The 25,000-nt window shown below is 39.9% G+C and overlaps 1 protein-coding gene across 1 annotated transcript in view; it reads left to right on the top strand.

Moving 5' to 3' along the window:
• itfg1 (integrin alpha FG-GAP repeat containing 1) overlaps window positions 1–25,000 on the top strand; it is a 164,720-nt gene that overhangs the window by 60,293 nt on the left and 79,427 nt on the right. Inside the window, exons 9-10 of the mRNA XM_046840410.1 lie at window positions 5,331–5,425; window positions 21,892–22,064. Coding sequence (XP_046696366.1) covers window positions 5,331–5,425; window positions 21,892–22,064 — 268 coding nt within the window. The remainder of the gene's footprint in view (window positions 1–5,330; window positions 5,426–21,891; window positions 22,065–25,000) is intronic.

The following is a 25,000-nucleotide window of genomic DNA, read 5'->3' as shown; positions in this document are numbered from 1 at the left end:
ACATCCCACTGTGCTATGTTTTAGCCAGATGTTCTCAGAGTTATTTTTCATAGCCCAAAGTAATGAAAAATATTCAGCGTCACAAGTTCCCAAAAACTTGTGGTCCCAAGGTTGCATGTTTCCAGGACTCTAGGGTTCTAGAGCACTTAGCTCCAACAGGACTGTGTTTTAGCCAAGCATTGTTAGTTTTTTTGTTATCCAGATACTCTGTATCCAGTGTCCAATATCCCCAAGGTTGCCGAGCTTTTCTATAAGTTTCCACTGTGTTATGTTACAGCTTAATATTTCCAGACTTACATGTCACCAAGGCCCTATTCATATGTTTCTAGATCTCTGTGTTGTCTAAGGCTCTAGGTGCCATGTTTCTGCTGAAAGATCCCATGGTCCAAAAATTCGTGTTCTTTATTTTTACAAAGCCGTAGGCTCCCAGTGTTTCAACAGTCCCAGTCGCCTAAGTACAGAGGAATCTATGTTCCGAAAAACTTTGCTTATTTTCCTTTTCTCTTTTATTCATTTTCAAAACGGACGCAAGTGAAACTAAACAGCGGAGTAGCAGGAAGAAGCAGTCAGTGCATCGAAAATAAAACTACTTATACATTTTACCTGCAGGCTTTTGCTGGCAGGAGCAGGACAAAACGTAAATATTGCAGGAAGGAGAATATAACATCTATTTTTTTTGCGGGACTGAACCTTGTGGTTTATGGTCCACCTTTCCGTCTCTCCTTTTAACCCAATGTTTCTACTGTCCTATGTTCATACATCCGTTTTCCAGACTTATATATTCCAAAAATCAGTGTTTTCCAGAACTCATGTTTGCTGGTTCCTGTGTTCACAGACTCCTGTTTTAACTTTTTTTTTTTTTTTCTTTCCATTTTATATTCAATACACGTTGCCCCTTTTGATGACATGCTCTGGGAAGGAACCCTATGATTTTAGACCCCTGTGTTTTCATGGTTCTGTTTTATACCTCAGATGGAAAGACAGTTAATCAGCCTTGCTATATTCTGATATATTCTTTAACAATATTTAAATCTGAAGTTGTGTTTAACCTTTAAGTATTGAGAGACCAGACACTGCTCCTCTTCATGTTTTCTTCATCTATATGCACATGATTAATAACTATAAAAAGGAGTAATGTGTGCTGAGGCATGTTAACACTTCCACATAAACCAGGCTGATTGTTTGCAACTTGAACTCCCTGGTTATGGGTGGGTAAGTGTGTTTGTTATGGTGTGTGTGCTGCTGTTATGAAAGTCCCAAAGAATGCACAGCATATGCCAGACAAAACAGTCCATCTGCTTTATCAGAGCAGTAATTGCTCTTTTTTTTCTTCTCTTTTATTTTCTTCTTTTTTTTTTTTTTAAATAGGTGACAGCTGAAGGAATTACTCATTAATTGAACTTAGACAAACGTTTGGCTGGCACAAAAAAATTTATATGAGGACGCTGCACTCACTTTTCCACCATCTAGATGTTTTTTTGTTTTTTTTCGCGTGTTCTTGAGGCGAGAGAGCGGTGCTCATAATGGGATTTGACATTTAAGTTCTAGTCATTAAGTTGTGTGTGTGTGGAAGAGCCGGTGTTTGCGGGTGTTCATTAGAGCACACTTCAGGCTTAGTGTGTACTTCGCCAGTGTGCCCTAACGACAGCAGACGTCGTGAGCCTAATAGCGTCTCCGCGATCATCACAAGAACATGCATTAGCTCGCATCTCGTGCTGGAGCGTTAATCCGGTGTGCTAACGCACCCACGGGAGCTCCACGAGTTCATTAGCAATCGGATGTGCCTCGGTCGCTTTCGCCGATTGAAGCTCATTAGTGACTGAAACCCGAATCGCTTTTGTTCTTGACCACACGCTAGCAGCATCTCCCCGCTCACGCTGGCTAAAAGGACCTTTGATGCGTGCACATTGACAGCCAGCTGTCTGTTTGTGCTTCAGCTCCTGTAGAGGTTCTTAGGAGGATTCACGCTTCAATGCACTGATTAATGTGGAACACACTGAAAACGAAAAACACACACGCTCAATTCTACGCCGTGGTTGGATAAAACAAAAAAAAAACAATGTTCAACCATCTAGCGAGTGAAATGGATACATTCTTTTACTTTTTTGATACATCTTATGACAAAATAGGTGGAGCTTATAAGAAACAAATGAGAGTTTCCTCTTATTTAATTTTCTCATATTGTTTTATATTTTCTCATATTTACTCTTATTTATATGAATAGTTCCTTTTATCTAATGTATGATTTTCTGAACAGTCAATGGCATCCAGAATCTATCCAGAAGTGCATTCGTGGCATATGTACAATATCTACAGTTGTGTTCAAAATTATTCAACCCCCACTGAAACTGATTGTTTTGGTCGGTTTGACATTGATTATGATCATTCAGTCATCCTGCTTACAATTAAATCAAAGAGGCACGTGTAGGTCAGACAAATATAACACAACATTTATAATGAAATAACCACAAATGTCTTTTCTGAGCTCACATCATTATCAGTTTTATTCAACCCCCAAGTGACATTCAATCTTAGTACTTAGTACAACATCCTTTTACAGTTATAACAGCTTTTAAACGTGACGCATAGCTTGACACAAGTGTCTTGCAGCGATCTACGGGGTATCTTCGCCCATTCATCATGGGCAAAAGCCTCCAGTTCAGTCACATTCTTAGGCTTGCGCACTGCAACTGCTTTCTTTAAGTCCCACCAGAGGTTCTCAATCGGATTTAAGTCTGGTGACTGCGATGGCCACTTCAAAATGTTCCAGCCTTTAATCTGCAACCATGCTCTAGTGGACTTGGAGGTATGCTTGGGATCATTGTCCTGTTGAAAGGTCCAACGTCTTCCAAGCCTCAGGTTTGTGACGGACTGCATCACATTGTCATCCAATATCTCCTGGTACTGAAGAGAATTCATGGTACCTTGCACACGCTGAAGCTTCCCAGTACCTGCAGAAGCAAAACAGCCCCAAAGCATGATTGACCCCCCGCCATGCTTCACAGTAGGCAAGGTGTTCTTTTCTTCATAGGCCTTGTTCTTCCTCCTCCAAACATAGCGTTGATCCATGGGCCCAAACAGTTCTAATTTTGTTTCATCAGTCCACAGAACACTATCCCAAAACTTCTGTGGTTTGTCCACATGACTTTTGGCATACTGCAGTCGACTCTTCTTATTCTTTGGGGACAGCAAGGGGGTGCGCCTGGGAGTTCTGGCATGGAGGCCTTCATTACGCAGGGTGCGCCGTATTGTCTGAGCAGAAACTTCAGTACCCACATCTGACAAATCTTTTCTCAGTTCCTCAGCAGTCACACGGGGACTTTTCTCCACTCTACGCTTCAGGTAGCGCACAGCAGTCGAAGTCAGCATCTTCTTTCTGCCACGACCAGGTAGCGTTTCAACAGTGCCCTTTGCCTTGAATTTGCGAATGATGCTTCCTATGGTGTCTCTTGGTATGTTTAACATCTTTGCAATCTTCTTATAGCCATTGCCCTTCCTGTGAAGAGTAATCACCTGTTCTCTTGTCTTCCTGGACCATTCTCTTGACCTCACCATGTTTGTAACCACACCAGTAAATGTCTAGAAGGAGCTGAGTATCACAGTCATTTTAAAGCTGCCTAATTGGTGCTTATTAGGCTTTATTGCTGCTCCCTGATATCCACAGGTGTTTTCAATACCTGATTGAAAACACTTAATTGAACCTCTGTTCTTCAGAGTGGTAGTCTTTAAGGGGTTGAATAATTATGTCAATGAAGAATTCACAAAAGAAACATTTACTACTGTATTACAAAACTAATTGATGTCATTTTAGTTGCATATGGTTTTTTAAGAAGTCCTTGTAGGATTTCATTCTGAATACAATTACAAATGTACACTAAATTCCCTAAAACCATTTACAGCATTGGGGGTTGAATAATTTTGAACACAACTGTATATCACTATGTTCGATGTGAGTATGGTTTCATATGTATAGGGGTGAGAGTGATTAATGTACAGAAGGTGCAGTAGGTATTAAGCTATAGTGTATATAGTACTGTACATTATAACTGTGCAAAGACATAACATGCCCAAATAACATGATGTACATATTAACATATATGAAAGTGACGATACAATATGTACAGAATAAGATTTTGAATGCAACAAACATGCATAGTGATTAGGCAGTGCAATGCAGACAGAAAGTGATTTATCTGTTACCCATCCACCCATTTCACCATTTCTCCTTCTGTCCACCCATCTAATAATTTATCCATCTGTATTTTGCCTTTATTGGTTGCATCACTACAGTATCATCCTTCCATTATCCTTTTTTAATTCATTCACCTATCCAACTATTTAACAATGTCCATCCTATCATTTTTCATTTATCTAGTCTTCTATCTATACAGCCATTCTTTTACTTACCCATTCATCAATTCATCTGTACGGCACACTGTACTGAAAATCTATTGATTTATGTGTACGTTTTACCATCCATCCATCCATCTATCCACCCATCCATCCATCCATCTATTTAGCCATTCAGCTACCTACTTTCTGCTATAAGTTCATTTGTTTTGCATTTATCACTCCCCTTCTTGTCCATACAGTCATCCACCCACCAATCGTTATGACCTCAATGATGCAACCCTTATCCACCCCCTTCCATCTGTCCACCCATTCTTTTTTTTCTGACATCAGTTCTTTCTATCTCTCCCATTTATCAGTTATCCACCCGAACATCCATCCTTCTTTATTTTCACCCTGAGGAAAATCATTGTTTCCCATTTATACATATTTATTCATACATAACAACATATATTTCTATCTGTTTATTCTTGTTTTTATCCATTTATCAAGTATATTCCTTATCCCTATAAAATGATCTCTTTCTTTATATTTATAACATCCTCATGTCCATCTGTTCTCCTAAAGGGTCTAATTTGTCTTATTCCTTTTTATCTCTCCTCTATTTATTTCTTTTTCACATCCTCTCTGTTTTCTTCCCACGTTCCAGACCTCAAAATGTATACTGATGAGGGATGAAGGAGAGAGAGAGAGAGAGAGAGAGAGAGAGAGAGAGAGAGAGCGGGGGAAAGAGAAAAAGGAAAGATAAAGGTTGACAGCAGTGTTGAATTGCAGAACACTCGTTCACTCGCTCCTTTTTTCTCCCTTTCCCACTCTGTTATTGTATTGTCTGCACCCCCAAAGCTGCCTATTTGATCTGATTGTCTTGTTAAATACAAAGTTTTAATCTTGCTGCACATAATGTTTTCAAGCAGGAATGGAATGATATCTCTGAAATTGTGATTGTATTAAACATGTGTTTGTGCGTGTTGTGGTTTCAGATGGTGACGGTTCTCAGGATCACCTCCTGCCTGTTTGTATGGACGCTGGATGTTCAAAAAGTGCCATTTACTTGGCGAAGCCTGGACTGTCTGAGGTACACAACCTCATCGTCATTCCAACATGCAAAACCAATTTTTTTTATCTTTCTTGTTCAGGTTTGATTTCTGTTTGCCAGCTGTTGTGCCATTTGGGCCAAATAATTATAACTCATTCTAAACCCTGGGGTAGAAGAAACCTGGGTTACTTTGTGTAACCCCTTGATGGGGTTAAACATCACCATGGGGAAGAGATCCCCAACCACCAGGTCACGACCCGGTACTGGGCCATAGAAGTGTTGTTACCAGGTTGCTAAAACTTTTTTGGAGGAATGTCTGTACATATGACATTTTATTTATGGTGTTTACTGAGCATTTAGCCCTTTTACACATCAGCAGCCTGGTAAATGAGGATCTTTTCAAAGCATATCTGGTCCATAGTGAACAAATGATTGGAGACCCCTGATGTAGGGTATTTATAATCTGATGTGTCACACTATATTTTCCAAAAACTTCAGGTTGCCCTTTATTCGCAAGATATTTCCACTCTTCTAAAAAGACGTTTTCTCAAAGTTTTATGTGTTTGTTGAGATTTTTGTGGGGCAACATAGTAAATGGAGGAGAAAAACAAAAAGTAAGAAAATTAAGGGGCAAGGGGGGAAAAAAGGGAACAAAAAAAGGGATTAAAAAATATAAAATATGCACAAACGTTTCGTCTAGTTGTCCCCATTCACAGTTATAATAACCTTCACTCTTCAGATTTAAGGTCAAAGCTTCATAGCTGGAGATCTTCCACTCTAAACCATGCAAACCGTATTTTCATGGAGCTAGCTTCTTTCATTATGAAATGTAATGCCTCCGTCTCCAAAGGCATCCTATACAATTGTGTCTTACTTTGTGGTAACAGTTTGAAGAAGAACCATATGGCTAGAAAAGTCAGGCGTGACTTTTTGCTAACCTGTATGCAGGTAAAGCTAACAAGCATTAGGATTGCTCAAGATATTTTAGAAGTTGACACTAAACCATTCCATAACTAATAATGAGTAAATCAGAATACACAGATGTTCAGGCTGCTGCAAAGCAAGAGAGGTCCATAGACAGAGTTTTGCTAAGGTTCCTATTGGCTAAAATGCCGGCCAGTGAGTTTGCCGAAGCTCCTGTGTAGCGGAATGTCACGAGCATATGTTCCTGCTACACAGTGAGTAAATGTAATCTCATCCACTACTCATGATGTGTCACGATTATTAGACACTCTGTCCTTTCGGGTGCTCTTGATGGACGGCTCACACTCTGAATGTCACAGTCATAATGAGGGGCACAAGTTTATCTCTTCTCTCTCTCTCTCTCTCTCTCTCTCTCTCTCTCTCTCTCTCTCTTTATCTCTATCCAATACCCACACACATACACATACACAGATAGCATGGAGCACATGGCCTCTGTCATCACCACACGTACATCTCACACACACACACAAACACACACACACACACCGAGTCCCATGGCACGTGTCCGCCTTTGTCCGCCTGTCACAGTGCAAAAGCAAATAAGGAGAGATGGACAGGGAGGGAGAGAAAGACAAGGGTGGGAAAACGTGTCGGTTTTTGTTGGCTTGTCACGGCTGATGTTCACTTGCAGAGATGGAGAGGACGCCGAGCTCATCTAATTCCTTGTTCTTCTATTCATTGCTCATTACCACCTTTGTGTCTCTCTCCACATAGCTATAGATGCAACCTTTTTTTTCCCTTTTTTTTTTTTTTCCAAAAAAATGGTAGTTTGGCTTTTTTATGGGTAAAACAGGATTAGACGCATGATAAATAGCTGTAAAAACGGCCTTGCATCTTCATTATCATCATTATTATTATCACATGCTAAGCAATAAGTGCATTAAAAAAACAGGGAGAAACCTAAATAACCACACCGACCTGCTCGCCTGCTGCATCACTCTGTAATTATTAGCCATTTTCATTTGCACTCTGCCCAGAGACATCTTAATCTCTGTAATGTGATTTGAATGTGTGTGTGTGAGTGGGTGATGTGTTTAAACGTGTGTGTGAGTGGGTGATGTGTATAAACGTGTGTGTAAGTGGTTGATGTGTATAAACGTGTGTGTGAGTGGGTGATGTGTTTAAACGTGTGTGTGAGTGGGTGAAGTGTATAAACGTGTGTGTGAGTGGGTGATGTGTATAAACGTGTGTGTGAGTTGGTGATTTGTATAAACGTGTGTGAGTGGATGATGTATAAACATCTGTGTAAATGGGTGAAGTGTATAAACGTGTGTGTGAGTGGGTGAAGTGTATAAACGTGTGTGTGAGTGGGTGATGTGTATAAACGTGTGTGTGAGTGGGTGATGTGTATAAACGTGTGTGTAAGTGGGTGATGTGTATAAACGTATGTGTGAGTGGATGATGTGTATAAACAATTGTGTGATTGGGTGATGTGTATAAATGTGTGTTTGAGTGGGTGATGTGTATAAAAGTGTGTGTTTGAGTGGGTGATGTGTATTAGCGTGTGCGTGTGAGTGGGTGATGTTTGTAAACGTGTGTGTGTGTGGGTGATGTGTATAAACGTGTGTGTGAGTGGGTGATGTGTATAAACATCTGTGTGAGTGGGTGATGTGTATAAAAGTGTGTATGTGTAAGCGGTTGATTCAGTCCTTTTCTATTTCTACTTGTTGTAGTCATTAGCGCCCCCTAGTAACAGGTCCTTCAGTCTAGCACTGGTTCACATTCCCGTAATGAGAATTCCACCACTACAACTACCCCTGCAGCCCCTTCCCCCAAATTTCACTACCCCCTTTCCCCTCCCTCCGAACCCATAATGCTGACGCTCCATTACCTGTCTATACCGCTGTTTTCCCTCTGCTTCCTTCTTTCGTCAGATCGCCTCGTGTCCCTCGTTTTCGGCCCACCAGGGACACTGATTTTAATTTCTTGGCTTAATGAAGCATCAGGGCTGAGTTCGACAGGGAACACGAGCCAGCCTGAGAGCTAGAGCAAGCGTGGAGCTGGAGGAAGTGCACTCTGAGAGCGAGACATTTATATTCCGCCTGCTTCTCTCTCGCTCTCTCCATCCAACACATCCCATTACCAGCAGGAAGGCCATTAATGAGTTCACTTTTTTTTCCCCTTCTGTCTTTCTCTGCCTGTTTTTGTCGAACTCTCTGTCAGGGATTTATTTTGTAGCTGCATAAATGAAATTTCGATTGTATGCAGTGTGACATTAGAGACCCGCGTTTGTCCGACAGACATACACAGATTCTCAGGCTCAACACTAATCCGGATAAATTTGAAAACTGTGTTTTCGACTGAAAACATCCACAATTTCGTTTTTCATTTGTTTCCCAAAAGCCGCACTTCACACTGAAACGTCTGAAAACACGTATGTCCCTGTAATGCACATGAGCAAAACCTAAGCTTCGGCCCACATCATTTTTCCGCCTACAGTCTATTTATGTTCCGGCTCTTTAAAATGTTGTGGCAATGTCTAAATAAATGCATAAATCGGTTTTAAAAAGCCTCCATTTCTACAGTTCACACCGTCGCAAAAACAGATTTTTCAAATTGATCACATTTAGTGTGGACCGAAGGCCGAAACAGAGAGAAAAATATACATTTTCAAATGAAAACATATTAGTGTGGACATGGCCCCAGTCTTCCAGTTATTTGCAAGCCACGTCATACCAACTGGACTTCTGACTGGTTAGATCAAACGTTTTACTACTCATCTGAGCAGCAAAAAAGTAAGGGAAGAGTGTCTAGACGTATTAAAAGAGGTAATGATCAGCGAATGGAAGGTGTGTTTTTTTTCTAGTTGATGCGTAAGGAGGTCTTGATCTTTTTGGAGATGGATGATAAAAAAGAGGAGACACGTTGTGCCTAAAATCACCACCTCTGTTGAGAAAAGTATTTTTCACCTGGACATCGATGACCTCATACATAGGAGGATGTACCAACACAGAAGAACCAACACCTCAGAAACAGAATAAGCCATGTACCTGCATACGAAGGACAAAGGACACACATCTAAAGGATGAAAAGATACGCATTTTGGACAGAGAAGACAGATGGTTCATTTGGATGGGATCATTTGGCCTCACCTTTCCTCACCTGACTTTACTAAGACCCTTGTGGCTGAATGAACACAAATTTCCACAAGCACACTAAAAAATGTAGTGGAACATCTTCAGAGAAGAGTGGAGGTCATTCTAACAGCAAATCGGGACTAAATGTGGAAAACATGCTTAAAAAGCACATACAGGTTACACACTTTACTTATAATTGTTTAATATTTAATCCACATGGTTCGATTTACATGGACTCATTGTCATACTACAATAACATAAATATAGAAAAATGTTACCCAAATACCGAACATCTTACTAATCACAGCAGAACTTTGTTGTGGCTTCATAAATCTGAATCTCCTAATGCAGGGCACCAGAGAACCTTGTTGGTAAATCTTGTTAGGTATCCAGTCTCATTCATTATGCCTTCTAATAATCTGTAATTTCGATTTGTGTATCATTAGGTGCATAATTAACGAGGCTGATCATTTATGTGTACAGAACAGAGCATTACCACTGCTTCTGTGTGAGCTCAAAGATCAATAGAATGTCTAAGTTTAATTAAAGACTTGCAAAATCTTAGATGCAATGAATTAGCCAATTTCCAGATCATACTAGAAGAGAAACCAGGTTCTTTTTTATTTTAAATATGGATAGTGAAGTCTAATATTGGTTTGCTGAGACACTGAACAATACACACAGCTTTGAAGGAGATGAGAGGAGCTGAATTCAGGGATGTTGCTGCAAAGACACAATCCCTAATGTTCTTCGGTCCTGTTTACTATTTTATGTGATCATGATAGTATTGCCAGATATTATTTGGGTGTGAGATATAGGGTTTACCCAGGTATAGGGTATGAGAATTACTTGAGTGTGGTGTATAAGGTTTAACTAGGTATAGGGTATATTGTTCAGTTGGGTATAGGGCATAGTGTTTACCCAGGTATAGGGTTTACCCAGCTATGGTGTTTGCTTGTGTGAAGGGTTTACTCAGGTATTAGGTTTATTTGGGTGTAGGGTTTGCTTGGGTATAGTTTAAATGGTTTACCCAGGTTTAGGGTTAGGGATACTTGGGTGCAGGTATATGGTTTAGTTGGGTATAGGGCACAGCGTTTACTGGGGTAAAAAGTATAGGGTTTACCCAGGTATAGAGTTTACTTGGGAATAGGGTATTGGGTTCACCCAGGTATAGAGTTTACTTGGCTATAAAATACAGACTTTACCCAGGTATAGAGTATGGGCTTTACTTGGGAATTAGGTTTAGTTGGGTGTAGGGTATAGAGTTTACCAAGGTATAGGGTTTACTGGGGAATAGAGTAAAGGATTACCCAGGTATAGGGTTTACTGGGGAATGGAGTATAGGGTTACCCAGGTGTAGGGCAGCTGTGCCCAATACGTCGATCACAAAGGTAGTGTGGGTAGATCGCATGAAAAAATAGATATTTATTTATGCATTTTTATAGTAGCTAGATAATTTTGACTTGGTCATTTACTTGGTCAAGTAGCTAGCATGCTGAAAAAGTGTGTGCACCCCTGGTATAGGGTGTACCCAGGTATTGTGTATGTGTGTGTATATATATATATATATATATATATATATATATATATATATATATATATATATATATATATATATATTTTTTTTTTTTTTTTTTTTTTTGCTGGTATAGGGCATAGGGATTATTCAGATATAGGGATTATTTGGCTATAGAGTATAAGGTTTACCCAGGTATAGGGTTCACTTGGATATATGGTTTACTTGGATGTAGGGTTTACTTGTATGTAGGGTTTACCTGAATGTAGGGTTTACCTGAATGTAGGGTTTACTTGGATGTAAGGTTTACTTAGACGTAGGGTTTACCTGGACGTATGGTTTCCTTGGATGTAGGGTTTATTTGGATGGAGGGTTTACTTGGATAGAGGGTTTACTTGGATGTAGGGTTTACCTGGATGTAGAGTTTACTTGGATATATGCTTTACTTGGATATATAGTTTACTTGGATGGAGGGTTTACCTGGATGTAGGGTTTACTTGGATATATGGTTTACTTGGATAGAGGGTTTACCTGGATTTAGGGTTTACCTGGATTTAGGGTTTACTTGGATGTAGGGTATACTCGGATGTAGGGTTTACTTAGATGTAGGGTTTACCTGGATGGAGGGTTTACTTGGATGGAGGTTTACCTGGATGTAGGGTTTACTTGGGTGCAGGGTTTACTTGGATGCATGGTTTACTTAGATGTAGGGTTTACCTGGATGTAGAGTTTACTTGGATATATGCTTTACTTGGATATATAGTTTACTTGGATGGAGGGTTTACCTGGATGTAGGGTATACTCGGATGTAGGGTATACTCGGATGTAGGGTTTACTTAGATGTAGGGTTTACCTGGATGGAGGGTTTACTTGGATGGAGGGTTTACCTGGATGTAGGGTTTACTTGGGTGTAGGGTTTACTTGGATGTAGGGTTTACTTAGATGTAGGGTTTACCTGAATGTAGGGTTTACTTGGATGTAAGGTTTACTTAGACGTAGGGTTTACCTGGACGTATGGTTTCCTTGGATGTAGGGTTTATTTGGATGGAGGGTTTACTTGGATAGAGGTTTACTTGGATGTAGGGTTTACCTGGATGTAGAGTTTACTTGGATATATGCTTTACTTGGATATATAGTTTACTTGGATGGAGGGTTTACCTGGATGTAGGGTTTACTTGGATATATGGTTTACTTGGATAGAGGGTTTACCTGGATGTAGGGTTTACCTGGATTTAGGGTTTACTTGGATGTAGGGTATACTCGGATGTAGGGTTTACTTAGATGTAGGGTTTACCTGGATGGAGGTTTACTTGGATGGAGGTTTACCTGGATGTAGGGTTTACTTGGGTGCAGGGTTTACTTGGATGTATGGTTTACTTAGATGTAGGGTTTACCTGGATGTAGGGATTACCTGGATGTAGGGTTTACCTGAATGTAGGGTTTACTTGGATATATGGTTTACTTGGATGGAGGGTTTACTTGGATTTAGGGTTTACCTGGATGTAGGGTTTACTTGGATTTAGGGTTTACTTGGACGTAAGGTTTACTTGGACGTAGAGTTCACCTGGACGTATGGTTTACTTGGATGGAGGGTTTACCTGGATGTAGGGTTTACTTGGGTGTAGGGTTTACTTGGGTGTAGGGTTTACTTGGATGTTGGATTTACTTAGATGTAAGGTTTACCTGGATGTAGGGATAACCTGGATGTAGGGTTTACCTGGATGTAGGGTTTACTTGGGTAAATAGTAGAGGCTTTACCCAGGTTGCTGCTTTTCGTGCATTATATTTTGCTGCTGCTGTCGGGGCTGTTTCACCTCTACTGTCCTTTACAGGAAAAATAAATAACATTAAAACAGCAGCAAAGTGACACAATCAGAGCAGAAAGCAGACTCAACCCCAATAATCCCCTCACATGTCTAAAGAGTTCTCAGCTTCATCACCCACATACTTGCATATACTACATTTTACTTCAAAAGCTGGTCAATTTTTATGATCAATTTTTCTAATTCTAAAAAAGTAATTGCCCACAACTATTGTCAGCCAGGTGCTAGTTGCTCTCATCATCGTTGTCACTATGGTTACGACATGAGAAACATGGGTAAAAAAGATTTCACATGCTGGATAAAAAGCAGCTTGTGCTGGATCTTTGACAATTTTCTTGCATTCGGATTAAATGTAAGGGCTTACATCCAAAAAAATAAAGCATGCTGAACTGTGTTCTTTATGTATTACTGCACAGTCTGAAATCTAATTCATCATTTATACAGTAAGGATTTGTAGTTAGATTTCACATTGTGAAAAGAAATACTGTTCTTCAATCAGTTCACATCTCTTTCTCTCCTCTCTCTCTCTCGCTCTCTCTCACTCTCTCTCTACCAAAAAAATAAAGCAAATGTGATACTCCGGAGGATTTTCCTGTTTTGGGAAACTTCATTAAGCGCAATGACTGTTACAAAGTGCTTATATTGAGGACTACTTAAAAAATTCAATGTTTTCTAACAAAAAATCTACATCAACAAACTTATATGTTACTTTGTTAGGCATCAAATCCATTTAGTATTAGTCTTACATTATTTTTCTTCCTGCAATTCATATGCTGTTACTATAGAAATGATTATATATTCCAATGAGCACATTAATATCCCACTGAATGATGCTGAGATAAGAAAATATCACACAAAATTTTGACCAGTCAGTTTCGAGAACTCAACCACTCTACAGTACAAGCTACAATAATTGTAATGATTGATGCAATCCGTTATTATTTCATCAGTCAGCTCGAGCTTTCTGTATACAATTCCTCTCTGTCTGTCTGTCTGTCTGTCTGTCTGTCTCTCTCTCTCTCTCTCTCTCTCTTTCTCTCTCTCTCTCATTCTCTCTTTCTTTCTCTCTTTCCGTTTCTACCACCGTCTCTTTTCTATCTCTCTATGATGACCTACAGCTGTGTTATTTGTTCAGGTTTGTCACTGTGATTGCATTAGGGATGCCTGCGCAAAGTTCTTGTTCATCACTCATATCAATGTTGAAGACTAATGTGTAGAGATGTCTGGGGAAAACCCTTCACACTGACACTTCCTACCTGAACACAAGAGACTTTCCTAAAATTCAAGAACATCTACAAAAGTGATTTCAACACACAGATGGTCAAAATATATCTGCCATTTATGGACTTGTATTTAAGGTATGAGAAATCAAATAGAACAGCGTGGTGCTACAAGATCGAGATGCAGTAAGATATATAAAATCTTAAGCGCTTGTCCTGTGGTGTGAACTTGTAGCAGAACTGAATCTCCGGGAAACCCGGCTTCACAAAATAATATAAAACCAGTACACAGTGCTGTCCGGTGAGTGAGGAACAAGAGGGAGTCCCTTTATTAGTTTTTAAAGCTTAATCGTTTTTTTTTTTCTTCCCCCGCACAAATCTGATTTAAAAATTGACTAAGGAACTACCGGTTATTATAAATATTGGCACCCTTTGTTTTTACTTATCTGCATAAACAGGTTATACAAATGATGTCTTAAAATGTCATTAGGGAATTGATGTTCATTAAAAAGTCTGCAATCGTGAGAATGTTTTGAGTTTCCTCTAGGTGAAAAAATATAAAAGCATACACTATAAGGAAGTTTTTATGTGCTTTCTGAACATCCCATTCCACATGTAATCCCTATTTGAGAATCAGAATCAGGTTTATTGGCCAGGTGTAACACACACACACACACACACATACACAAGGAATTTGGTTCAAACTGTGGGTGACTGTCAAAAGTACAGAAATAAATAACAAAACTATACATTTAGCTTATAGACAAGACTATACAAACAATTGCACATCATTATGTACAATGTACATAAAGTGTGAGAGTTCATGATAGTGCAAAAAGTGTTCATCACATAGATAATCAGATCACATAGTGTATGTAACATGGGGATGAGGATAAGGATAAGTGACTGTTCTTACAATGCAGTATATATAATTTGCTGTAATGTTATAGTACGTTGCTGTTATAGTAACCTCCACTCTTCTGGGAAAGATGTTCCACTAGATTCTGGAGTTTGTGCTCATATAGCTATAAGGGTTTTAATGAAGTCAGGTACAGATGTATGGTGAGGAGGCCTGGGGGTGCAGTCAGCATTCCAATTCTTTCCAAAGGTGTTCAGTAGGGTTGAGGTTAGTGCTCTATAGCAGGCCACGATTGGAAGAACTTTCACTCCAAACCATGTAACTAAAAATAAAGTCTAAAAAGAATTTGGAACAGAAACAACATATGGCTGGAAAAGTGAGGTATTCCAATACTTTTGCCTATGTAGCGTATAATAAGAAATAAAAAATTCCTGGGTTTTCACAATAGTTGCCATAAAATTGGATTGCAGCATTAAGTCATGATTTCCATATAAAGGCACAGTAATTATAATTTTAAATATAATCACACAGAACTCAGTTGTCTATGCAGTATTCTTCAGTTTATAGCGCTTAAGGCGGTGTGTTGCAGCTCACATGTGGTGTGCATGCTACCGTCTAGACTTTCACCCGGTGTGTTCTGGTGTATGTGTGTAATGGTGACGCCCGTGTCGGGATCCATGCTCTTGATTTCGACTCTGCCTCTTAATTTCTGCCGCCTCTAATAAACACTTCATAATTAGGAGCGACCGAGTCACTTTTTTCCGTAGTTTGTTAATTACGGAGCGTTTGATTATCCTGGATGACACTGATTAGCTTCCGACTCCCACTCTTTCTGATTAGGTGTGTGTGTGTGTGTGTATAAGTGCGTGTTTGTGTGTCATTTTTACATTCTCCTAGGCTCTGTATTAATTTTTTATTTTTTTTACTTGCAACTTTAATTAAGTACATTTTACACTGATTAAAGTTTAGTACCAATGAAAATCCTTCCACAAATCATGTTTTGTGTAAAATCGATGTAGGACCATGCTGACATTTTCACGGCCGTAAGATCGCAGAGCTGTTAATTAGTATCAGTAGGTGTTCATTATGCTGTGCTTTTGTAAATGACAAACACTATATGTTTTATGTGAGCTTTTTGATCATTCGATTTTACATTTAGTCCCTATTTGCTGTTATAGTAACCTCCACTCTTCTGGGAAGATGTTCCACTGGATTCTGGAGTGTGTTTGTGGAGATTTGTCCAGTTAGTGTTCACATTCATCCCAAAGATCTTCAGTAAAGTTGAGGTCTGTGCTTTATAGCAGGCCATTCAAGATCTTCCACCTCAGCCCATGTAAAGCATATATCCATGGAGATGGCTTTGTGTACAGTGAATGGAACAGGTTTGGGTCTTCTAGTTCAAGTGAAGGGAAAATGAAGTACAACCAAATACAAAGACATCCTATACAATTGTGTGCCTACAAATTTGGAAAATACTTGGAAAAATCAGGTGTCCTAATACATCAAATTGTAAATATTTTTACAATGTTGTCGTATCGCTCTCATCATCTTAAGAGCGAACAAGTCGAACCTACGTAACTCTTGGACCATCTCTTATATAATAATATATATGTATAATTATAACTAATTTATGATTAAAATTTATATTTGCAATTTGTTTAATTCTAAAAGCTGCTTTGGGACTGTGTCCATTGTAAAAAACTATACAAATGAAATTGAATTGAAAAGAAATGAATGGATGTTCAGTAAGCACAAATAGGTGTGATGGTCCAAGGTGCACATACTTTTGTCCATACAGCTTGTAAGTTTTGCGAATAACAGATTAGCTAGTATTCGTTCTTCAGATGTGCATACAGTACATTAACCTTGAGGTTAAAAACTACAGGCCAAATTTTGTTATATTAAAATGTTTTTTTTTTTTTTGTTATTATTTCCGTTTGCATTGTGTTTTGACTAAAGGACCATGAGAGGGTACATGTACAAACATTGGAATAAATTCCTCCTCCATCATTGTAAATAGTCAGCTATCTAAAATTTGGTTGCTTAGTAACATAACAGGAAAAGATAAGACTTTATGGACAAGATGATGTTTCAAGTGTAACACTTTGATTGGATTAAAACCTCCTGCATTCATAATTGAGATGGAGATTAATCACAGATATCTCAAGGATTTAATCGTGGCTTTGTCTGCGTTTCAGCCAATTACAGTACGTGGATTTTAAACCCTGAGACTATCTGCGTTCCGATCTCGATTTTAAAACTTTTATTCAAAATAACAGAAACTTCAAATTTGGACCGTTTGAGCTTCAATACAACATCTGCCGGTGAGTTGGAAAGGACTCCAGAGATCAGATGAGAAATACGAAGGAGCCAGAGGAAGATATGGCGAGCTGACGAAGGAGTGAATTTGAGAGATTTAGAACTTAATGCCAGCGCTGAGGGAATTACAGTCATCCAAGCGTCTCGAAGCATTCGGCATCCAATCAGCACGGGCGAGAGCGGTACGCAGACGAGGTGCGAGCTTTGCAATGTTTCAGAGATGATAAGAAAAAAAATTACCTTTTTCGCTCCAGAGATAATCCTGCAGTCGAAGGAGCAAGTCGGGTCGAGAATACCCTCAGCATCAAGATTCCCTGCTCAGAGGATACAGAGCATCTAAGATCCAACGCTTTTCTGGTTTTAAAAACGTTTCCATAGTAACAGCGCGTTCACGTGGACATTTATTTCATTTGAGATTTCCAGAAGCAGTCTCAGAGGTGTCAGGAGTACAGCTGTAACTTTTCCCTCTCAGGAAAGAGGGGTTTTGATGCTTCTTGGTAATATGACAACCTGCAACCATGTTAGTGGGAGAAAAGGACTGCTTCTAGCTGCTGTAAGATAAGTGAAAACAGGAACTAACTTGCTCCATGGAAGTTAAATGTACCAAGAAATGGACAAAAAGTATGATGTGTTTAAGAATAAATAAAGATGAATACATTTCTGGACTGGTGGAAACTTTGGGATGGTAGCAGTTACTTTGCTTCATCACACCACTCCTAATACAGATGTTTTTGGTGAGTGGTCAGGAGCCGATCTGAATTCGAAAATCTATAGTGAGAGCTGTGATGAGTCAAATCTGTAAAATCACCTGGACGACTCTCGCAGTGTGTGAGAGAGCGAGCGAGGTATGGAATCTTACACAAGTGTACACTCAGTTATGGAAGCCATCCATCCGAATACGCCAGTGTACATCCAGATATACAGAGAACCTGATAAAAGGGCTGAAGAGTAAAAGCATTGAGGAGGAGCGAATTAGAGACGCGAGAGCGAGCTGATAGGTTGAATTAGAGAAAGAAGCGATCTCTGGTTCACCCGGTGTCCATCCGTCTACACACCTCCTGATTCATTCTGTCAGCTCTAATGAGAGAGAGAAAGAGAGAGAGAGGGAGAGATGGATGAGTCAGTAGAAAGAGGAGTAGACAGATTCCCACTATTAATCCGACTCTATCACACTCTCCTATACAAGTCGGACTGAACCATCCCTAAAGTTCATTTCGTTAAATAAACCTAAATAAAAAGTAGGTATCAGTCTTATGGTCAGGGGTCCACAAGGTGATGTGATATGAATGAATACAAGATGATGTCATCTCGGTGTTGCCTCACGCACTATTATTTTTCCTTTCGTATTTAGTCATCTTTGTAACACCCCTTTATTCTTTTTATCCATTTGCTCCCGTGTTCTTTTCTTGTCCCTTAACTTTCTCTCTTGCTTTTCTCTGTTCCATTTCTTTTTCTTTTAGTTGTTCATAATGGCTCATTTTGCTTTTATTTTTTATTCCTCTTTCTTTCTTTCTTTCTTTCTTTCTTTCTCTCTCTCTTTCTGTAAGGATGTTTTTTTTTTTAATCTTTTCCACATGTTTTCATGCTTCTTTTTGTTTGTTTCTCCTTCATGAAAGTGCACTTACGGATGTGATTTCATTTATAGGAAAAGATGGCTTTGTTAACATGCATTAGTCCTCTTTCTTTTTCTCTTTTTCTCTCTCTCTCTCTCTCTCTCTCTCTCTCTCTCTCTCTCTCTCTCGCTCTGCTGCACCTGCTTCTCTGTTTAACATTCACAAGTGTATGAGGCCTATAGCATCTGTGTTTCTGCCCCCCCAAATTCAACAGTGTGTGTGTGTGTGTGTGTGTGTGTGTGTGTGTGTGAGAGAGAGAGAGAAAGAGAGAGAGAGAGAGAGATACAGACAGAGAGAGAGGGAGGGATGAGCAGGGCACAAAGCTTTATTCATCCTCTGACAGCTCTGCCTCTTTCAGCAAACAGGTTTTTCTGGGTTCATCTCTTTAACACCCTCTATTCACACACACACACACACACACACACACACACACACACACACACCCTCATCTGTTTCCTGTGTTAATCTCAGTGATGGAAAGAGAGAGAGGTGAAATAGATTCTCATTTGTATTTAGTCTGATTTGTTTCAGATGCTCATGTCTGGCATGAAAATTATGATGGTGTGTGTGGAATTCACCAGAACATGCAACACTGCAGGCCCCTTCATCACGCACACGCACACACACACGCACAAGCTCATCTCCAGGTCTTTAGTCGGGTCTGATGGCTGTGTTGAGTGATTAATCTGGTCTGATGGATGTGTTGATTATTAAGTCGGGTCTGATGGCTGTGTTGAGTGATTAGTCGGGGCTGATGGCTGTGTTGATTATTAAGTCGGTTCTGATAGCTGTGCTGAGTGATTAGTCGGGTCTGGTAGCTGTGCTAAGTGATTAGTCGGGTCTGATAGCTGTGCTGAGTGATTAGTCGGGTCTGATAGCTGTGCTGAGTGACTAGTCGGGTCTGGTAGCTGTGCTAAGTGATTAGTCGGGTCTGGTAGCTGTGCTGAGTGATTAGTCGGGTCTGATAGCTGTGCTGAGTGATTAGTCGGGTCTGATAGCTGTGCTGAGTGATTAGACTGGTCTGATCGATGTATTGAGTGATTAGTCGGGTCTGATAGCTGTGCTAAGTGATTAGTCGGGTCTGATAGCTGTGCTGAGTGATTAGTCTGGTCTGATAGCTGTGCTAAGTGATTAGTTGGGTCAGATAGCTGTGTTGAGTGATTAGTCGGGCCTATAGCATCTGTGTTTCTGCCCCCAAATTCAACACTGTGTGTGTGTGTATGTGTGTCTCGGCTCAGTCATCACACAGCAGGCACTGTCTCTCTCTCTCTGCTGCACCTGCTTCTCTGTTTAACATTCACAAGTGTATGAGGCCTATAGCATCTGTGTTTCTGCCCCCAAATTCAACACTGTGTGTGTGTGTGTGTGTGTGTGCGTGTGTGTGTGTGTGTATGTGTGTCTCGGCTCAGTCATCACACAGCAGGCACTGTCTCTCTCTCTCTGCTGCACCTGCTTCTCTGTTTAACATTCACAAGTGTATGAGGCCTATAGCATCTGTGTTTCTGCCCCCAAATTCAACACTGTGTGTGTGTGTGAGAGAGAGAGAGATACAGACAGAGAGAGAGGAGGGATGAGCAGGGCACAAAGCTTTATTCATCCTCTGACAGCTCTGCCTCTTTCAGCAAACAGGTTTTCTGGGTTCATCTCTTTAACACCTCTATTCACACACACACACCCTCATCTGTTTCCTGTGTTAATCTCAGTGATGGAAAGAGAGAGGTGAAATAGATTCTCATTTGTATTTAGTCTGATTTGTTTCAGATGCTCATGTCTGGCATGAAAATGATGATGGTGTGTGGAATTCACCAGAACATGCAACACTGCAGGCCCCTTCATCACGCACACGCACACACACGCACAAGCTCATCTCCAGGTCTTTAGTCGGGTCTGATGGCTGTGCTGAGTGATTAGACTGGTCTGATCAATGTATTGAGTGATTAGTCTGGTCTGATAGCTGTGCTAAGTGATTAGTCGGGCTGATGGCTGTGTTGAGTGATTAGTCGGGTCTGATCACTGTGTTAATTGATTAGTCGGGTCTGGTAGCTGTGCTGAGTGACTAGTCGGGTCTGGTAGCTGTGCTGAGTGACTAGTCGGGTCTGGTAGCTGTGCTGAGTGATTAGTCTGGTCTGATAGCTGTGCTAAGTGATTAGTCTGGTCTGATAGCTGTGTTGAGTGATTAGTCGGTCTGATAGCTGTGCTAAGTGATTAGTCTGGTCTGATGGATGTGTTGATTATTAAGTCGGTTCTGATAGCTGTGTTGAGTGATTAGTCGGGCTGATGGCTGTGTTGGTTCCCTGACCGGGGATCGAACCCGGACCGCAGCAGTGAGAGCGCCGCATCCTAACCACTAGACCACCAGGCAACCTTTTACCTGCACTAGCTGCAACTAAATACCCTAAATTGCTGTTTGGGTAACTCCAGAAAGATCCAGATCTTCTTTAGAATTATTTTATAATATTTTGGCACACTGATTTAGTGTATTAACGGGTCATTTATAAACGTTTCGTTCATTTTGAACGTGCTTTAACGTGGCTCAGAAAAACAAATCGTCTCAAAAAAGTGATTGATTCATTTCCTATTGGATGCGTTGCATGAGCAAAGCATTGCGAAATCTCAGCAGGTTCTGTACAGGAAACCGAATTGAGTAGTTCATCTCATGAGTGCTCTGAGTCATTTTTTTTTCTGTCATGTGACTCCCATAGACGCTTTTAGCAGGGAGTTTTTTTCAGGTTTTTTTTTTTTTTTATCAGAATCTTTACATTATTGTTACACTGATTATAGGTGTCACGTGACAAAAGAACTAACGATATGAACCAGAAGATATAAACTACTCATTCTGTTCATCATAATTTGTCCTTTGTCTTATTTTCATTATTGTAACTATATTTAAAGTTGTGTATGTAGACGTGCTGCTTATTGTAAATGTAACATTTGATTTCATTTCTGATTGAAGGAACGAAATGAACTGAATGACTTAAAAATTCCCATCACTAATACATTCTCACATCTACTCTATAGTGACAATCCATCTTTTTCTTTCTCTGCATCCCTCTCTCTCTCTCTCTCTCTCTCTCTCTCTCTCTCTCTGCTGCAGTGGGTTCCAGTGCTGACAGACTTCCAGAGAAAGGACTCTGTATGGGGATTCGTTCCTCCTCCGGACACGCCCTTGGCAGACGAGTTTCATCCCCTCATCACGTTACACCTGGGCGACTACAACCTGGACGGCTTCCCTGACGCTCTTGTCATCCTGAGAAACACCAGCAACAGGTCAGAGAAATGGGGAGGGAGGAGGAGTGTCAGCTGCCTTGTGTGTGTGTGTGTGTGTGTGTGTGTGTGTGTGTGTGTGTGTGTGTGTGTGTATGTGTGTGTGTGTATTCCACATATTTCACAAGGTCATACCTGACCAATCAGATCTCAGCTCAGGGAGAACGCAAAAACAATAACAGGCGCAATCCTAGATTTTATATGTATGTGTTGTATTGTGGTGTTCTTTTCTTTAAAAAAAAAATCTTTCCTAGTTATAGCCTTTAATGTAATAAAATACACGTATACAGATTCTTCAGTTTTTGTCTTTACTAAAAATCGCATACATTTGGATTCTAAACGTTGCATATTTCTATTAGAGCTAATAATAGAGAGTATAATAGAAATCACGAGGGAAAAAAGCAGTATGCCTGAAGAAGAATAGCCTTTATTTGTCTCATATGCATTTCAGCACAGTTAAATTCTTTCTTCGCATATCACAGCTTGCTCCGAAGCCGTGGTCAGCTATAATACGGTGCTCCTGAAGCACGGAGGGTTAAGGGCCTTGCTCAGGGGCCCAAAAAGTGGCAGCTTGGCGATATCCTGGCTTAAACCCCTGACCTTCCGAATCAGTAACCCAGAGCCTTAACCACTAAGCTACCAATCTCCAACTAATAATACAAGAAAACATAAAACTTCCTGTGCCTTTGCATCATGTAACACAAGGACACGCAAAATTATTTCTGGACAAACAAATCCTGACATTGTTTGTCCACCTTTCGCCGCAAACTTCCCCATACTCTTAGGGTGGGCGCGGGACACACTCTCTCCTCCTCCGTCATTTATAGCACTAACCAATTGGGTCAGTGAGCTCATGTTCAAATTCACGATAAATGGACGCCACCCCAAAAATCCAGGCGTATAACATCGATTTTCAGCATCCCAGCACCTCGATATCGTACACAACACTTTGTGTTCTTTGTCTCATGTAAATGTATAATACACACTGTACAATATGTTAGGTATACTTTTACTTCATTTTATAATGAATAATTACATATATTCACAAATATACGTATATATGTATATATGCACACAAAAGCTACTTTTTTCTCATGCTTTGAACCCCTCGGGTTTTTCCCAGTTTCACAAACTTCATGCCAAAAAACTGAGCCCCATAACATTAGACCAATGAAATTGCTGAACGGGTTCAGGTGAACCAATAAATCTCTTTATATTAAATCAGATGCGCTCCCACTGAATCGGGCCGCACCACATCATAAATATGGATGATGTTCCTCTGACGTTTGGCCTGCCGCTCACTTGGACTGTCTACAGGAAATGCGAATCATTCATCACGCTGAAAACAACCGGACATGAAAAAACGCACTTCACCTGTGTTCTGAGCTGCACAGCATCGGGAGAAAAGATTCACCGACGGTGATTTTTAAACGCACGACGATGCCAAAAGATAAACTCCCGAGAGAAATAGTTGTGAAAGGACGGAGGAAGACAGTGAACAATGACTTTCTTAGTAGGCTACTGTTTAAATACAAGCCGTGTAACAGACACTGTCTTTCGTTAAAGCCTGTTTAAAGTTCATTAGTTTCAGTGTAGACACCTGCGACTTATAGACAGGTGCAGCGTATTTATGTTCAAAATAAAAATCTTTGTCAAATTCAGTGGGTGCGGCTTATATATGGGTGCGTTTAATAGTCCGGAAATGACGGTACATGCTGTTTTTGCACATCTTTTTGACTGCCGCTATTGATTTTTTTTTAGCACAAACCCTTTTGTTTTCATTTTGTTAAATTACAAGGTTCACTCCTGTACTCAGTTCTCTGAGTACTCAGTTACACAACGCACTGTGTAATATACAGCAGGTTTACTGGTGGCGCTATTTAATGTTTTGTGTATTTGTCCTACACTGTCTTGCGTTGTCTTTGCACTGTTTGAACACGATGCACTGTATGTGTCGAGGACACGTACTAGTCTTTAGCTCTGTGTTTTCTGTCATGTAGCTTTATGTTGTTAAATGTAGCACCACGGTTCTGGAGGAACGTTGTTTCATTTCACTGTGTACTGCGTCAGGTAGATATGGTTGAAATGACAATAAAAGCTTCTTGACTTGATTCAGAGTAATGGTGAAGGAACAGATCAAAATGGTGAAGGAACAGATCCAAAAAAATGTTTTGCATATTTTTAAAATACAAAAATACAGTAGTTTATGTTGGTACATTGTGTAGCTGCTGTATTTTGTATTTTATTTGAAAACACTTAAAGTTAAGATATTCTGTATTTTATTTTTAAATATATTTTGATGTATCTTTGCCCAACTCTGATAGTAACAGTGTTTGCTGACCTAAGCTTTTGGGACATATTATTTTTTATAGCCTTTTTTTTCCCTTTTTATTATTGATAGATTTGATTGAGATGATTTTTTAAGCTGGACAGATTTCTTTCTTTTTTTTTTTAATTTCTTTTGTATTATTTTATTTTTGAAGAAGAAGAAAAAAGACACCACATTCTGCAAGACTCTACAGTTACAAGATTCTATACGTCCTATACAGTTGTTTGTGTCCAACTTGTGGTTGGACACGTGGTGATTTTTTATTTTTTTTGGAGAAACACATATGGCTGAAAAGCCAGGTGTTCCAATACTTCTGGCATACAGTTAATGTTGTAAAAGAGATGCATGTTTGTGATCTCATAGCGGATCGTGGAAAAGAATCAGAGTTGATTGTGATTAAAACTTCCAAATAACCGGACATGAGCGTGTTTCTCTCTGAAGAAGTGCCCAGGTTGAGTTAAGGGCTGTACTGCTGTGAGGTCCAATTAATCCTACATCTGTCTGAGGTTTCGCAGCCATCAGTGGGAGATCAGAAGGCCATGGGAGGGATTTAACGATTGTTCATTTAAACTAAAAAAAAAAGAACAAAACTTGTATTCTATTATTCTTT

Source organism: Silurus meridionalis, chromosome 26 (genome assembly GCF_014805685.1).
Source record: "Silurus meridionalis isolate SWU-2019-XX chromosome 26, ASM1480568v1, whole genome shotgun sequence".
NCBI classification, from domain to species: domain Eukaryota; kingdom Metazoa; phylum Chordata; class Actinopteri; order Siluriformes; family Siluridae; genus Silurus; species Silurus meridionalis.
This window is presented reverse-complemented; position numbering and strand designations above follow the sequence as displayed.